The sequence below is a fragment of the Megascapheus bottae genome, chromosome 17 (assembly GCF_031878675.1).
Source record: "Megascapheus bottae isolate mThoBot1 chromosome 17, mThoBot2.hap1, whole genome shotgun sequence".
Lineage (NCBI taxonomy): Eukaryota > Metazoa > Chordata > Mammalia > Rodentia > Geomyidae > Megascapheus > Megascapheus bottae.
This window is the reverse complement of record NC_143525.1, coordinates 6018158-6036361: the sequence shown is the minus strand read 5'-3', so window position 1 is coordinate 6036361 and position 18204 is coordinate 6018158. Positions and strand designations below refer to the sequence as shown.

The window sequence follows — 18204 nt, the reverse complement described above, 5'->3', positions numbered from 1 at the left end:
CCAAAGGACCCAGTGTAAACTGAGGGGTGGGGAAGCCCTCCAGCCCAGAGAAGTGGCCAGGCCATGTGTGTCTTGACTGTGCAGATGGGGGTCACTGTGGCAACTGAGTACCCCTCAACCAAGTATGAGGGAGCCACGCTGGGCCTGCCTGGGAGCCCTGGTCTCCTCTACCCCAGGACTAAACTGCATAATGAATGAGCCTCCCTGGGGAAATGGCTGTTTCCCTGTGTGGCACCCCAGTTCCCAGGGCCAGCTAGAGACACCTCCCTCTCACCCCTCCAGGAAGCGTGGAGGCTCTCTGGCCCTGGCAGGTACAGCGTCAAGAGCTGAGTGATGCACATATCTCCACTTCACATACAGGGTTCCGGTGTGTTAGAGTAAACGGGCCCCTAACATGAAGTGCTAAGAGCGGGTCCTAATCAAACCCGCCCTGTAAGGTTAGGACACAGCTCGAGGCCCATATACAACATGGTAGCCAGCCACACACCAGAGCCTTGATCCCTTATCTGCCAAATTGGGAGAAAATTTGTTACCTGGCCACTCTAAAAGTTAATTTCAAAGATGGGCAGGCCTGACTCCTAACTTGGCTGTGCAAAGGCTACTGCAGAGTGAGAGCCGGCCCACCAGGATTGAGCCTTTGCCTACACATCTCAGCCGCACCCTCCCTCATCTCTCTCCCTTAAGAAAATATTCCAGAATTGTAGTGTGGGGGGGGGGTGTCTCCCAAGCAGAGCCAGCCTCTTCTGGAGGATCCAGCCCTGAAGGATATCTGCCCCGAACACTGATGTCCTCCCGAATCCAGAAGAACAAAGCACCTGGCCCCTGTCCTCTGCTCCTCCCAGGGTGGAAGCTGCCTCGGCCACAGCATTAGGCAACGACGCAAGGCCGGGGAGGGTGGTAGCAGGATTTGTGTGATTATGCTGGAAGAATTCCACGTTTCCGCTGCCCTTGGCAACGCCTCTGCACATTACACAGCCCACCAAGTATGAGCTGCACACGTGGTGCACGGGCCAAGTCCCCTTGCTGCGCATACAGCTGAAACTATTCAAAATACACATTGCAACAGTGACCTCAAACAGACCCACACCACATGCCCCGAGAGCCACGTGGCACATCACGAGGTTACTGCCACCTCCGAAGAATCAAAAGTCTCCACACACCGCCTGGGGTGCCACCAGCCCAGCCAGATGTGCATATGAGTGATGTCACCAGCCCAGCCACTGGCTAGTGAGCAGCAGGCAGCTGTCCTCATGATAGGACCACACCCCCAAAGATAGGCTTCTTTTGTCATGCTCTAGGCCTCATGCTGGCCTCCCTCCCAGATTCAGGTGCCAGAAGGGAATACCCTGGGCAGGCAAGCGTGGTAGGAGGTGGGATCTTTAGGCAGTGACTAAGTGGTGAGGGCTCTCAGGAGCAGGATTAGCACCCATATGAAAGAGGCCCAAGTGAGCCCCAGTCGCTTCTCCCACACCACGGCAACAAGGTGACACAGTAAGCAGAGGGAGCAGAGCCCTCACCAACACTGAATCTGCCCGTCTTGACCTTGTACTCTGTCTCTAAAACTGCAAACAATATATTTGTGATTGTAAGTTACCCAGTCTAACGCATCTTGTTAGAGCAACGGGAATAGAGCCTCACCCACACATTGACACACAGCTCAGGTCAGACCTCCTATGCCGCATGCACTAGCTTCCCCACTGGGAGAGGGAGACAAGATGACCCACAGCAAGGTTATCATGAAACCAGGCGGCAAGAGCTGATGAGGCAGACACTAGCAGGCCCTACCATCCATGACAAGTGGTACTGTTCCATTTCGGGGTATACACTGCACCCACCCTGAGCCCCACAAAAGAAGGGATGGGTCAGGCCACTGTGCTGGTATGCACCACCTCTAGTACTATACCACATGCAGGATGGAAGTGGGGGGCAGGGAGAATGCACCTGCAGAATGAGGAGGGACACTATCAACTCGATTCCTTGGCTGAGCTTTGCTGTGGCTCCAGGGTGATATGGAGCTGGACCCCTGGGACCAGACTTGGCAAGGGCCACTTTCCTCTCGGGAACAAAAGGCAGAATCCAGCCTGCTGCCTGTGGTATACCTGGCCCTAAGGAGCAGGCATCTGGCTGTCCTCCTGAGTCCAGTGCCATTAGCAACACCCAGAAGGGTGGGAGTACCAGGCCCCACCATGTGCTTGGAGCCTTCACAGGGGGACCTGCATTCCCTACAACTATCTTGTCCTCTGCCCGGAGCCCCAGCCTACTCAAAACACTCCTTCCTCCCTGTCTCCCTCCCTCCCCCAGCACCAGCGCTGGCCCAGGCCTGTGAGCTCCTGCCTTCGGAGAATCTAGAAGCTGACCAAAGCACAGGGGTTTTGGGGGATCCCTGAGATCAAGGCTCCTCACTGGAAGCTGGGCTGGGTTCTAAGATACCTTATTCATGGCCTGCTGGGAACAGGCAGGAGGAGGGAAGACAGCATTGAACAAACCACCTGCTTGATGGGCACGAGGGCCCAGCTGGCTGTTCCCCACTTTCCAGCAGAGCCTGAGCATGAGGACATTTTTGTAGGGAGGCTTCCTGCCTCTTGGAGGTCTTTGAGATTTATGGGCCTCCCAGCCGCTGCTCCTCCCAAGGAGGCTTGGGTGGTCGCCTCTTGTTCTCACTCCCCTCTTCACCCAGCCATACCTTCCTGTTGGGTCAGTCCAGCGAGGGGAGGCTTGTCACCTATCTGCCTGAGAGACAGGAGACGGGGGAGGACACGAACCCCACAGAAACCATTAAAACTATGGAGCCCCGTAAATCTCCTAGCATAGGGAGCATGTCCTGAACTGCAGCTGCTTTCATAAAATGTAGCTCAGCCCACATGCTTCCCTAGCCAGAGCCCAGCTCTGTTTCCAGGGCTGCTAAGCTGCCCACAGAAACATGGAGTCCCTGCTGGGGAGTGCACAGAGTAGGCGGCAGGCCTGAGCCTGGCTGAAACAGTGGCCCTACCTTGTATTCATCAAGGCAGAGGCTCACCACAGCCGCAGGAGCTCCGGGTCTCCACATCCCTCACGGCACTGCTTCAGGCCTTAGATACTAGCTAGCTTAGAAGTGCCAGGTAAGGTGGGGACACCTAATTCAGAACTGATTGCGGGTCTTCCCTACTCAACCCAAGTACCACTATACTGCCATCTCAGCTACACAGATGCTGCTTCAATTTCCCCTGCTGTATCTTTGTGCTTGGACTCTGCTTGGGAGAGGAGATAGGCTAATGCCTGAGACCATCTGGTTGTTGGGAGAGCTACCTGGAGGAAGGGACTTGAGGGGAAGTAACCTTGTCTCCTAAGAGGTGGCCAGTCTGGCCTAGAATGGTCCACTCACTGTGATAAGCTCTATGATTAAAAAAAATTAACCTAAAGAAAAGCTGTGAACACCACAGCTCCAGAGGTCTTAGCCCATAGTCAGCTGCCTCCACGCACCTCAAGCAAGGCCAACCACTACAGTGGTAGAGCAAAGCTGCTGGCCTCATGGCAAGTGGAGGAGGAGCCAGGCACAAAATACAGTTCCCAGGGAACTAATAAAGCCATTAGAATCCAACCACTTCCTCAAAACCCCACCTCTGAAGGCTGCTGTCTTATACCAAGGTATAGGACACCTCATGCCCAATTAATACCCGCCATATTCCAGCTCACAGTGAAAAGAGGCTGGGGTGCCTGCCACCACACCGTGCAAGAGGTCCAGGATGGAAAGGAGACCCCGGCCTTGCCTAGCCCCAGCTGGGGCTTCCACACAGCAGGGCAGGAGGAGAGCTGCTATCCAGGGAGGGAGCTGGGGACCACTTCCCTCTCTCTGTGAGGAGAAACAGAAACAATGTGCCTTGGGGCACGGGTCCACTCCAGGCAGACTCCAGAGGTGGCCCACAGGGCTCCACAGCTCCCTCCACAGCCTGATGAGCTGCTTCCCCCACTGTCCACAAATGGCAGCAGTGAGGAAGACTCAACTGGACGGCTATCCTGAGCCGAGAGTCCACCCACTGAGAGCGGCGGCCAGGAGGCTCCTCCCACCGCCGTGCCAGCAGTCCACTTAGTGCATGTCTATGTCACCACTACATAGCAAGATGGCTATGAACACCTGTCAGCCTTGAAAGCAAACACCACCCTCAAAACTGGTTTCCTCTAGGAGACATTTTTTTAAAAAAAAGTGCTTCAGGGCCTAGATATGGATCCAAGCTGTACAGAGCCCTAGGGAGGTGCCACTGGACACCCCACAGTGGCCGGGGCCCCTGCCACCCAGAACAAACGAAGGTACTAGGTATGTGAGGATGACAGGGCAGGCGTATGAACATGGACTGCGTGCTGGGGTCCTTAGTGCCAGGGGCACTAATCCCAGGGCACGTCCACCTCGTCCACCTCACTGAGGAAAGAACCTTCTCCTCCACCCCACCCCCTCAGCACCATGGGGGCTCACACCCCCAGCCCAACTCTGCCCCTGATTGAGTAGGCTGGAGACTTCTCCACCCCAAGCCTCAGTGGTCCCCTATGTGAAGTGGCCCGAGATCCCTACCTCCGAGGTCCGTCAAGCCTCCTCCCAAACAGCAAGAGAAAAAAGAATGTAAGGAAAGGCAAGGGGCAGTAGAGGAGGGCTGAGAGCTGACCAGACCAGGACAGGCCTCTCTAGGGCGGGACTGCTCTCCAGACTGGCTAGAGGAGCAGGTATGGGGAAGCAAGCTCTGGGCTCCCATCTTTGGGTATGGGAAAGCATGAACTGGGAAGGGCTGCAGCGCGCCCACCCTCAACAACATGGCGCCTGCCTGGGCTCTCAGCTGGGGGAGGGGGCATTCCTGTGGGCACAAGGGCATTTCTGTCCTGATGACACTGGGGCCAGCTGGCCCTCCCTGCCCAACCTGATGGTCACCCACATTCCACGACCTCAGGCTGACTCATGCAGACCCAGCTCCACATCTGGCCTCCATATGGGTCTGGCACTCTTTGGGGGAGGGGGGTCACATCTGGCTGGGGAAATTGGAAGCTCCCCAGGGGTCCGCTGACCCCACAGAGGGTCAGCAAGCCTCTGAAAACACCATGCCACATGCTGCTGGCCGCTAGCATCGTCCTCTGAAGGGGAGAGGACGCTCAGGAGACATAGCCCTCAGATGGGGCACTGCCCCCAGGGCACACCTCTTAATACCATTGCCCACAGCCACGCCCCTGAAGTCTCTCCACAGTTACCACTGCAGTAAAGCCATGACATGGCAATGAGCACCCGGCTCTCTGCACTCGGAAGGGTTGAGACTGTCTGCGATAGCTACTGACCCCAAGGTCAGTGCAAGGAAGGGCAGGGGTACTTAGGAGGGCAGAGGCCATTGTGTGCCTAGAGGCCCCACATCTCTGGGGGCAGCTCTGAGACACCTCTCCCCTCCCAGCCCAAGCCTCCAGTCCAGAGCTGAGCAGGGACTGGGGTCAGCCCGCTGCCCAGCTACCACCACCACCACCACACTCTCCGCAACAAAGAACCCAGTCGTGCCCATGGCCGCCTCCCTGCGTGCACCCACCACTACGGAGCGAAGAACCTTCTTCCACCAGACACGCCCATCACTGAACAATCCTGATAATCCCAGCTCTGTCACCACCACCAGCACCCATATCCTGGTCACTACCTCGGGCATACCCCCAAACCACAGGGACACCTCCTCACGGCTCACAGAGATAGCGCTCCTTTGAATTTTACAAGGGTCTGAAAGAGAGGTCCTGAACCTTCTGACCCACACAGTGCCTGCTCCATCCTCCCTACAGCTCAACTCCCTGGCCTGAGGGAGAAGAAAAGCCTCCATCCAGACCTGGAATGGATGCCAGGGAACCCGGCCTTCCCTGTGCCCTTGTGCCTTGATAAAATCCCTTCTGAGGAGCAAGTGGCCACAGGAGATGACTGTCGGGCTGGTCTGGGGCCAGCAGGAAAGGGCACAGTTGACCAGCAAGTCCTCTCCCCTTGAACCTTGTCTCTGGAGACCCCAGGGGTCCCCAGGGAAGGACACGTCACATTCCTACACCCCTGGCTGGGCTCAGCCGCTCCCCACAGATGCCACTCCGCCTGGTTCCATCCCCTGAAATCCTCATCGTGGGAATCCAGGAAGCACAGATCCTCTCGTGGAAAGCATTCTGATTTTTCCATTCCATGGTGCCAAAATATCTTTCAACAAAAGAGATGACGAATATGCATTTCTGAGAATGACACGTTCTTCCCGGAACTGATGGAGGGAGATGGCTTCACCTTTCAGAATGGGTGCTGCCATCTCTTGTTCCTGGGAGGAAGCAGAGGGGCAGCAGCACCCAGGCCCTACTACGGCCGCCAGGGACGTGGGGTGTGCTCTCAGTGGAGCCATACACGACCCAGGACACCCGTCTACCCCACTCTCGCCTGCCAGGCTGCCCCCTTGCATCTAGCACCCCACATTCTCTTCTCCAATCCCATTCACTTTTGTCCAGTTTCTGTGCCTGAAGACTCCTCTCCCTGCCTGTGAGATCCCAGTGTCTGACTCCCTCTTCCAGGAAGCCTTCCACCCAACCCCTCCAGAGGATGGGCCACGCCCTGTTGTAGACCCACTTAGGCTGGAGCAGGACCACGTGGTTGTGTATGTATTGTACATTGTGTGTGACATGTCGAGCATGGCGTGAGCAGCAGCCATGCAAAATGAGGGAGGCTGTGCACACATGGGGTGTGCTGGGACCATGTAGTGGAGCCTTTGCCTAAGGGGCAGAGGGACAAGATGGCGTAAGGAGAAAGGAAAGGAAGCCCCGTGCCACTGGGCCAGACAAGAATACACTACTGCTTCCGCTGTGACCTCCAGGTGACCATGTCACAGAGCAGCTGACCCCAGCCAGGAACATGCTGCTGTGTCTGAACCAACAGGCTGCGGGCACGGTGGGAAGCACACACGCTCTTGCCCACATGCACACCGTAAGTGCACACGTTGGGAGCACCCACACAGAGCCAGGGCCTTTCCAAGCCGAGGTTTTCCTGACAAGTTGGCCTGAGCCACTGAGACTCTTGAAAAGAATAAATCCTGCCTTCTGTGGCCAATGGTTTTAGCGTGTTGCCTTGCCTTGATGCTCTGTCAAGAGTTTGCAAGGTGAGTTCGATTCCCCTAGAGGGCAACAGAGGACTGATGTGTCTCAAGAGACAGAGGGGAAGAAGAGACAGGTGACCGCGAGGGCTCCCTCTGCTTAGAAATGGTGTGGAGCACACCAGGAGGCATGTTCAAGGTCTCACCCACGAGGGTATCATGTCCCCTTGACTGAACCTCATCTGACAGGTAGAGAAACTGAGGTCTCTGCCCCTTCCTTCCTGGACCCTCAAGCTGGGCCCAGGCTCACCAGCAAACATACCAAAGAGGGGAGGCCAGCCACAGCCCAGAGCTGTCCCACAAGCCACCATCCTCCATCAGAGCTATCCCCCAATATCCCTGGGTCAAGCCTCTTCTGAGACAGGGGCTCTTTACTCAGCAGGGGCAAGGTTCTAATTAGCAGCTCTTGGAACATCCAAGCCGCCCTGGATGTGAAGAAATGTGTTTCCTAATTGGCCCCCTGCCAGGGTGTCAGTCAGAGAGCAGGCAGGGATTATGCAGTATCTGAATCCCACTCCCTCCCAAGCCTGGCCTGGCAACTCACCTGCTCCCCGATTCCCCAAGACAGCTTATCCTCCTGTCTGTCTCTCCTAGGGCTGGTCTAGAACTTCCCCATGTGTGGGACGTTCACCATCTACACATCCTGCATCCTGGGGTTCAGGAACCTAACCCAGCATGCATGAAGTCTCCACAGCTCAGCAGCAGGCAGAGACCTCACCCTCAGATCTAGAACCAGGAGAGCAAAAGCCCTGTCCTCATTCACTCATCACCCTGTGCCAAGCTTCTGTGGGAAGCTTGGCCCTTCTGAGGTGTCCCCAGAAGCCCATGAGATTACCTTCCAGGCACTTCAGACACTACACGGGAACTGGGAGACTCCTCAACTTCGAAACATATTTTCCAGGAACAATCATGGAAGCGGAGCGCACACCCTCACCCAGCTGTGATTTGAGTGAGATCTGGTCCCTAACGTGGTAGCACGTCAGAGGAGAAACTCAGCTCATAATGTAGTTTCTGCAAGGATAAGTTAGTTATCTTGTCCCACTTTCTTTCTATCTTCCACCATAGGCTGAGGCAACACCACAAGACCCTCACCAGAACCTCAGCCCATGTCAGCAGCACGCTCTTGGACTTCCACAACCATGAGCCAAAATGAAACTTCTTTTCTTTGTCATTTATCCAGTCTCACATATTTTGTTAAAGAGCCTGAAAACACAGGGACACAAAGGCCTTCCTGGGTAATGGAGAGGACAGTGCCAGGTGGCTAGGAGGACACTAAAGCTGGCAGTGTAACAGGCTAAGGCCTCATCCGCTTCTGAAGGGGACCCTTGCAGCCAGCCCCCAACCCCTCATCAACGGGCATGTGGACATGGGGCCCACAAACGTGGGTGGCAGGGATGGGGTAGCCATCATGTCTGGTTATGTGACAGCAAGCCACATCACCAGCACGGCCAGTCCCCAGCTCTGATCTGAGGGAATTCGTGCCTGGCACCCGCTTCTCTCAATAACCATAAGAAAGTCAGGGGTAGGCATGGGGGCCCAGTTAAGGGAGCAGAGGGCCACAGGGAGCCCAAAGACCACATACCATACCCTTCCCTTCCCTTCCCTTCCCTTCCCTTCCCTTCCCTTCCCTTCCATGAGACCCCCCCCTTCTCCTGAGAGTCAGCCTGAGAGGGAGTGTGGAAGCCAGGAAAGCACTGAGAATGGTGCAGTGCATCTGGATTTCCAGAGGTGAGAGAAACAGAGTTTACAGGAGAAAACAGCCAAAGGCAAGCACAATCAGACTGTGTCCCAATAGATCAGGTAGAAGCAGGATCCATTATAGTGAGTTGTTGGGATCAAAGAACACAAGGAGGTGGAGCTATGTGTTAGTACATCCCAAAAGGCCATTCCACTTCTCCCAAAACAGCTACCGACTACCTCCTCCTCCTCCCTCCCTGCCCAATCACCCTGGCCTCCAGAGGGGAAAGAAAGGGGAAGGTAAGACAGCCAGTGGCTTTTCCCTCTGCCAGCAACAGTGATCAGGCCCAAGGCCAAGGCCTGGGAAGGTGTGAAGTCCTGGGCCTGCAGCTACAGGAGGCAGGATGTGGAGGAGCCTCCCATATCCTAGGTCCCTGCAGAGGCCAGGGGCCCAGGGCTCCGGGAGCCCCTCCCGGGGTGTCAGCTTGCCTGAGCCATGGCGGGCACTTGTTTATCTTTAAAGACAGTAAGTTTGTTGTGGAAATTCAGAAGCTTCCCAGCGGTCCTGGAATACCTGCACTTTTAAGAGGACTGGTAGAAATCGTCTGTGGCTGTGCACCCTGGAAGGCAAGTTTTGAACTGCTCCTCCTTCCTCCTGGGAGGCCAGGCAGCCTGGAGCAAGGCTGGATTCTTGGGACTTGCTCTGGCTTCAGTGGGGGAGGGGGTATATATGGATATGTGTCCATTTGCAAACACATGCACACACAGTAAGAGGAGAAAGTTCTAGAAGTTCTCAAAAATTCCTTTGGATTCCTTTGGGTGTCAATTCTTTATGTTAAAAGGTCTGGGACCTTCTTAGAGAAACAATATCAAGTGCGGCTCAATCAGTGGGTCAAGCCAAGATCCCCAGAAGGCTGCTGGGGTCCTGAGGCGGGATTCCAGGGCCCCTCAGGATGAGCTTCCTCATGCAGACTCCCCCTCCCACTGCAGCCCAAGGGCCATTCTAAATACACAGGCGCTCCTGCCCCATTTCTGTCTCTTGAAGGATCTCACAGAATGTTAGAGAGAGCAAGTCACTGGCCTGTGGCCACAAAGCCCATCAGAGGGACTTTGGGGGCCAGAGCCTGGCTTGGGAATCCTAGCCTCAGTGGTCCCTGCTGGCCTGGATGTCTCTACAGGGCAAGGGAAGGAGGCAACCTGAGCTCCTGCAACTTTTCTGGTTTCCCGCCCCTGGACTAAGATGGAAGAGATGAGGAATTTCTGGGCATGAGATCCATCCATCCACAGGGAACCAACAGCCAACATTCACAAGGCCGCCTGCATCCCAGCCTGGGCTCTTCACTGATCCCCCCCCCCCCCCCCCCCGGGACTCTTACTCACGCACCATAGTCCTTCTTGCAGTACTTTTTCATGTTGATCTTCAGCTTCCCTTTGGAGGCCTTGCAGTAGGAATCACAGTCTGCAGGAGGGGGGAACACAGACAAAAACTAATTAGGCTGGCGATGAATAGGCTGGCGGACAGAGCGGGAGGCCACCCCCCCTAAATACCCAGAGGCCTGTGATACCCATGGGCCTTCCAAAGAGGCCCTTGGGACAAAGGACCCCCACCCGGCCTCCCCCTCCTCGGCCCTGAGGAATCCTTCAGCCGACCTGGCCTCTGTGAGGGACTCTGGGAGCCCCCATATCGTGCCACCCAGGGCCTCTGAGCACCACACAAATTCCTCCTGTTCTTAAGACACAACTGCAGCCTGATTAAAGCCGATAGAGGCCTCATTGTCACCCTGTGCTTGGGGGGCTGTGTCAGGAGCTGGTTTTCATGGCGCTGAGCCTCTGGCTGGGGTCAGGCCCTGACAAAACAGGTCACAGAGGAAATTAGCAGCCCGTGAAGCATTAGAAAGCCCCTTTGGTGTCCACTCCACTGGAGTGTTCAAATAAAATGCCCCACGAAGAAAAGTTCAGTTCTAATGGGCCCTACTGCTGAGAGGCGGGGCTGGGGCCTGGGCCCACTGGGTATCACTAAGGGGGCTTCCAGGCCCCCAAGCAAGAGGCAGGCAGGGTGTGCAGCACATCAAGGCATACCAGCCATGGGCTCCATCTCTCCTAGTATTGGCCTTGTCACACCACCGAACACTGACCCTAGGGTGAAGCCCTCTTCCTGCCAGGGGTTTCTGCTTCTTGGACGAGGCAGAGCCACCTCTTCATCGATCTGCCTGTGACACTCACATACAGACATGAGGCCCATCTGAGAGGCCCAGGAATTCTACCCATACCCGCCCTGCCTGGGGACAAGACATGCTGCACCTCACTCAGCTTTCTTTGACAGATCAATGTTATCCCCCTCTACAGACGAGAAAACTGACCTACGCTACTGGCTAAAGTCAAGGCAGGAGAAAGAAGTGATTTGTGCATGGACACGGGTCAAAACCAGAACAAGAAAGCCTCTCGGTTCCACCTGCTCCCGGCCTGTGGCTGAAACGACAGGGACAATTCAGAGGCTAGCAGGAGACCACTACTTCCTTGGAAGCCCAGGACAGTCTCACTGGTGATGCAATTCATAGGCTCAGCTCCATTTCCTTGCCTCTTACAGCCCTAAGTTTCGGGCAATGAGGAAGAAACAGCCTGGTTCACTGCTGCAACGCTGTGCCCCAGGCCCTTGGAGTCTCCTCAGAATGGCCCAACCCAGGGACACCAGAGGCCACAGTACTAGCTCTTCCTCCAGCTCCACAGCCACTCTGGATCTGAGTCCCCAAGGTACCACAGAGAGGGGCTTCCATTCCACTGTGACCAGGCCTGAGAGGTCAGGATGGTAGGAGGAAGCTGCCCAACACACCAGACAATGGCATGGCACCTGCAGAGCCACAGTGGCTGAGCCCAGGGTGTGCCCAATGTCTGTGCTCTACTTGGGGGTGGGGGGCGAAGGAGGTTGCAAATGATGCCAAGAGATGCTACTGCGGCAGCAGCCTGGCGTCCAGTGTCTTGGTGCTATGTCTGGGGAAATTCTAAGAGGGTGCTTTCATACTGAATCCGCCTCTTCTACACAGGCCCCGTGAGACCCGCCAAGCAGCAGCTGGGGGGCCGAGGGTACCACTGAGTGCAGTGGCCTTGTGAGCCCCTTACAGAAGGGGTTGCAGTGCTGAGCTTAAAGATGACAAAGGCAGCGCTCAGAGAGGTTCCAGGGCCATGGGTTCTGCCGTGGGGTAGTACACAGGCCGTGAGTCCTCAACAGTCCGCTCATACCTTCAACACCACTGTCTTCAGCTGGCCAAGCTCTCTTCAAAGCCAGTGTCCACGTGGGACAGATGCTGACCTAGAACATGTGACATCCATCATCCCCTAATGACATCACAGTCCAGGAGCCTGCTCACCCAGGCTCATCATGTACCTTAAAGGCTGGCTACATGCACCTGGCTACATCAGGAATACCCAGCAGAAGGCAGGCTTCCATGCTGTTCTGGTTTGTGGAGAGCCCCACACCTCAATTCTCCACGTCAGTGACATTTCACAGATGAGAACCCATGACATGGAGATGTTGCAGCCCCACTTGCAACTTGTAACCCCACTGGGGTCACAGGCCTCACAAGAGGCTGTCTCCTTGAAGAACTCAGTCACCAATACTGAGACCAGACCAAAAGAGTCTTGGCTTAGAAATTACAGACAGGCTCACGCCTATAATCCTAGCTACTCAGGAGGCTGAGATCTGAGGATCAAGTGCCAACCCGGGCACTAAAGACAGTAGACCCACAACCTATCACACACACACACACACACACACACACACACACAGAGCAAGGGCTGGAGGTGTGGTTCCAACAGTATAAGAAGCAGGCCAAGTGAAAGTAAAGCTCTGAGTTCAAATCCTAGTGCTACCAGAGAAAGAAGGAAGAGAAAAAGGTAGGGAAGGGGAAGGAAGGGGGAGGGGGAAAGGAAAGAGGAAGAGAGAGAGGAGAGGGAGAGAGGGAGGAGGAGGGAGGAAGGAGAAAGCAAGCAGACACTTGGGTAGGGAATAGTCCAAAATGTGTACACAGCACCCACCTTGTAGAGAAAAGGCCCAAACAAGTGGTTATAAACTCAGAAGACAACGGAAGTCTCTACATGTGTAGTTGTACTTGCTTTTTAAAAATCTTTCATGTCAGGTTTGTTGCAAAATGTCCTCTACTCCCTCTGCAGGGACTGATTCTAATTAAGTCATGCACTAGAAACACAGAAAGCCCAAGCGTGTTAGAACTCGGTGTAAAAGACAGGTAAGCAGGCCTGGCAAGAAAGGCGGAAGTGTCTTCCTTTGGGGAAAGCAAAAGACCTGTGGAGCACAGACTCTGAAAGCTATTTGGCTGCTTGTGACTATTTGGTTTATTTCCCAGATCGCTGAGGTCACTGGACAAATGGTCCCTGTATTTTCTTCCTTTTCTGAAGACATAGAAAGCTACAGACTGCTTCAAGATGACCAGATCATAGCTTTAAAATACAGCTGACTCCTGTAACATGGCACCTTACTTGGCCACCTCTTGTGGGCCTCTCCTTGTTATGTTCCAAAATCACTATGAAAAAAATGAAACTTCACACAAACGCCAAGAACGAAACTGCTAGATGACCCAATGCTGGAATCTGGGAGCAATCTCTACCAACTAGAGGCAGATGGATGTGGAAGCAGCAAAATCTATTTGGGTTTTACCTCAAGATGTATCTCTCTGATGAGCAGGAAGATGACAGAAAGGCAATCATCAGAAAACAAATGGGCGGGGCCAAGGGACATCTCCTCTCCTGGAAGGCAGTGGCTGGAAACAGCAGCTGTGCACTGCCTACTTGAACTGGCAGTTGTATCTATATCAATGAGGCAGAGGCAGAAAACCAGGCAGGCTTTAGCAAATGCAAGTAAAGCCTGGTAGGAACTGGGCACTGGCTCTCCACCTGAGACCGGGATCAAGTAACAGAGTTCTGCAAGGGGTTAAACATTCTCTGTCACCACTAGTCACCATAGCTGGAAACTATGTATCTGGGGCTGGGAACTGTGGTCTAGTAGTAGAGTGCTTGCCTAGCATGCATGAAGCCCTGGGTTCAATTCCTCAGTACCACATACACAGAAAAAGCTGGAGGTGGTGCTGTGGCTCAAATGGTAGAGCCCAGAGAGAGTTAGGGTCAGTACCCAAGCCCATGAGTTCAAGTCCCACGACTGGCAAAAACAAACAAAAAAACAAAAAACCCTACACTCAACAGTATGTTGAGTGCCCATGGCAGGCTAAAATACCACCACCAAACAACAAACTACAGCTGCTGGGTACGGGTGGCTCCCACCTTTAATTACAGTACTCAAAAGGCTGAGATCCAAGGATCGAGATTCATAGACAGCCCAGAAAGATAACTTGAAGAGACTATTACCTCCAGTTAACCAGGAAAAAAAAGCCAAAAGTAAGTATGTGGCTCAAATGGTAGAACATCAGCCTTAAGCAAAAAAGCTAAGCGAGACCATGCGGCCCTGTGTTCAAGCCCCGGTACTGGCACAAGGTGGGAGTGGGGGGGGGGGGAGAGAAAGAAAGAGGGAGGGGGGAAGAAGAAGGGGCCTGTGTGAACTAGAATAAGAGACAAAGCTAGAGTGAAGAAGCCATATATAAGAGAACACAAGAAACAAACTCTAGCTAAAAATATGCCAACGTAAGTCTGAAAAAATGGAAAACATACAAAGCATTTACGATAAATTAAGATCAGAAACTAATAAATATCCATAGCTAGAGCAATAAAAGTAAATGGATTCAATCCTCCTACTGAAAAACTGGTTTTAAAATATTATACTTCTCAATTAGGTGCTGGTGGCTTACTTCTGAAATCCTAGCTACTCAAGAGGATGAGATCGGGGACTCTCAGTTCAGAGCCAGGCCGGGCAGATAAATCTGACAGACTCCTATCTCTAGTGAAAAGTCAGAGCTTGAGGCGTGGCGCCACAAGGTAGAGCACTAGCCATGAGTAAAAAAAAGCTGAGGACTAAGCCCAGAGTTCAAGCCCCAGGATTGGCACCAAAATTAACCACATAAGTTAGTAAGAGGAATATAATTAAAGTGATTTTTAAAAAAAGAACTTATATTGTAATGAAGACATATCAGGAAATGAAAACGTTTTTTGAAACAATGAGGCAGAAATGCTTGTCAGAAATAGTAGGTTTCAAGGAAAAGGTGTTTGAAATGGACAAAGCAGCTCATCTCATAATTGTTTTAGAAAAAGAATTATTTGATAGATGTGATGTGATTATTTGACGGATTCTGAGCAGACTCAGCAACAAGACTGATGGGAATACAAAGAGAAGTAGACTTGCACACACAGTGAAGGAATGCTAAATTTATTCCAAGAAGCTGAAATTGCACCGGTCACATTTCCTGACCACAATGTAATAAATATTACTTGGTATTAAAGAAGAATGAAAATAAGCAAAGTGTATTGAGTACTGAAAGTTAGAAAATGAGCAAAACAAGGCCCAAAGAAAGAGGAAAGAAAACTAACAGGAGAAACAGAAATTAATAAAATAGAATACAGGGGAGAGAAAAAAAACCCTCAAAAATGTATAAATATATCCAAGCCCTAATTCTTTGAAAAGCTCCCAAACTTACAAAACAATAACAACAACAAAAACCAGACAAAACACTGTCATGTCTAATTATGAACAAAAGAGAGAAAACACAACATTAGGAAGTAATGATCTAAAGAACATTTGGGGAATTATAAGACTGTTGTATATAACTTCAGGGTAAAAATAATTTGAAAGAAATGCATTCTTTTTAGAAAATCTAAATACCAAGTGGCATAAACCGTCTTAAGAAATGTCTGGTTGGGATGGCCTCAGAGACGAGCCCCATGAGCGTTTAAAAGGCTCTCGTCTTGTCTCTAACACGCTCATTCTTCAGAAACACAAACACAATGCAAGTTATTAAGAGGAACCACGTGAAAGTGCCGAAGGCTGAACCATTTTGCAGCCGAAAGAAAGAAAAAGGGGCTTCGTACTCTTCCACCTTAAGAGTTGCTGCAGTTTACACACTAGACCCCACGGGCCAGCCGCTCAGCCTCCATGACAGGGCTCCATCCTGAAGCAGGACTCTGCTCTGCTCATGGCCAAGCGAACCCGGCACCTCCACTCTCTCAGGGGGCCCTTAAAGAGCACTGGTTGAGAGCCCAGGTAAACACTGCTGATCTGCAGGGGCTCCAGCTCCAGACCTTCCAGCCTGCCCTCCCCCTCCCCAGAGGCGAGCTTGCCAAGGCTGGACATGGGGGCGCTGCCCGGCTCCTCACTCGGGCGTACTCTGTCCCAGGGAGGCCGCTGAGAGCTTGAGGCGGCCATCTGCCCGGCCGCAGCAGGCCCATCCTGGCTGGCTGGCATCCTGGCCCCTCTTGGGAGCTGCCAGCCCTCCCTTTCATTCCTCCCACCTGCGCCCCTGACCCACCCCCAGCCAAGAGCCAAGAGGTGGCCCCCAGCCCCGATCCCAGCGGCCTCACTGGGCCCTCCTCCCCCTGAACCTTGGGTAGCTGGCCCTCTGAGCGGCCTCCTGTGCCCAGGTGCCAAAACCCTGCTGGGTTGGCCTGCCCGGCCGGCTCCAAGCTCATCTCGGAGCATATGGCAGGCAGAGCCCGGTGGCCTACCGCGCGGGCCAGGGGCACGGCATCTGGCACCTCCCCGAGGAGAGGAGTGGGGAGCTGGCAAAGGTCTCCTTGTCCCAGTCCTGGCGGCTTGCTGGCCACACCTCTGCTTCTGGGACACTGGCTTTGGAAGACAACCCCTGAAGGAGGGGTGAGCTTCAGACCCAATGCTTGGGTGCTGCGGGCGTGGTGGGGAGACAGCACTTGGGAGAGCACTGCAGCTAGGAAAGACACACAACCAGCGCCGTACCTCTCAAGCAGGCCAATCTGCTTATCAGCAGTGACCAAGGTAGGCCCAGAAAGCAGGTTTTGCTTCCCCCAGCCAAGAACAGCACCTACTCCTCTCTGGAATGAGCACTTCTGACCAACGGTCTGGGGGAGGTGGGCTGCAGGCCGGTTTTAGTGCCCTCCTATCATTCCATGGCTTCTCAATTTATCACCCCAAAGCCCCCCGCCAGCCTCAACTCCAAAAGGTCCATTTTACTCAGGGCTCCCAGAGGAAAAGGTAACATAGGAGTGAGACCTAAACAGTGGAAAAAAGAAGAGTAAGCAGCTCTGAAAGGTCAGTCTATGCAAAGGTTCTGAGGCAGGTACCAGTCTGGTGTCACTCACTAGGTCACTCTGCACAGAGGAAGTGAGGAGAAAAGGTCAAGAATTGACTTCCGTGTGTGGGGTTATTAAGTACGGGGAGTCACCTGTGGCCCACACAGTGGGCCACTCACAAGTACAGACATCAACCTTGGCCTCCAAAGCCTTTCCCTTGGTGACTTTTTACTTAGAAGTCTGTCCTTGGTCACGTTCCCTGGAAGACCTGCAATTTCCAACTTCTTAGCCTTTGTCTCACGGTCTGGAATTTTCTGTCAGCCTCTTCTCCCAGTCAAGTCAGAGCTTAGTGTCCCAGCACCTGAGAGGATTTGTCCCCACAGGCACGGATGAACAACACAGAACCTTGGGTCCCACAGGTCCCAAGAACATAACCAAATGGGCTCCCTAGCAGAGGTGGCTCCCCTTCTGACCTTGGCAGGCTGCCTAGCTGCGGGGCCGGGCAGTTGTAATGCCTGACAATGCAGAGGGCAGAAGCTGGGCTGGACAGGGGAAGGGGCAGCAGAGGAAGTTAGACCACTCTGCTTCCGTGGGGACACAGGCCCACATATGCCAAGAGAACCCTGGGCTGTGGACCTTTTCTGCAGTGACCAGTCTGCCATCTGTGGGGTGTGGAGCACTAGCTGGACAGACTGCCTCTAACTGGCTCCCAAGACATTAACGCGCCCCCCTCCATGGGAATGGACCTCAGACTTGCAGGAACTTTCAGGAAGCACGAAGGACCAACCAGGACAAGGGAATGCTGTGACCAACACTGCTGTGTGTCCTTTAGCATGCTGCTGCATCTCCTGAACCTCAGTCTCCTCACTGGTTAAATGTCAGCCTGACATATCATACGCCCTGAAATGAAATCAACTGCTATCATGTGTACCCTAAATTAGGACCCACAACAGAAAACCAAGTTCACAGGGAGTACACCACTTCAGCCACACCTCCAGTCCTTCGCCTTCGATTCTGGGGACAGTGCCTTATATTTAAGCCCAATGGGGCCTTCCCCTATAGCGGGGATGACAAGTGTAAACTGGCTTTAGGTTCAGATGAGGACTTACCACTTTTTGCATAGGCTTGCCTCAAGCCATAGTCCTCCCGATATCCGTTCTTGAGGAGCCAGGATTACAGGTGTGAGCCACTCGCACCAGATCTATATCCAGTCTTCTAACCCAAAGGTATCTCACTCTCAATTGTGCTTTTGATCGACTGAATATCAACT

At 53.4% G+C, this 18204-nt stretch overlaps 1 protein-coding gene across 2 annotated transcripts in view; it reads right to left on the bottom strand.

Moving 5' to 3' along the window:
- The window catches only part of Ntn1 (netrin 1), a 163619-nt gene that overhangs the window by 4741 nt on the left and 140674 nt on the right, over positions 1-18204 (bottom strand). For both annotated transcript variants that reach the window (XM_090349524.1, XM_090349526.1), the window contains exon 6: positions 10162-10236. In XM_090349524.1, coding sequence (XP_090205650.1) covers positions 10162-10236 — 75 coding nt within the window. The remainder of the gene's footprint in view (positions 1-10161; positions 10237-18204) is intronic.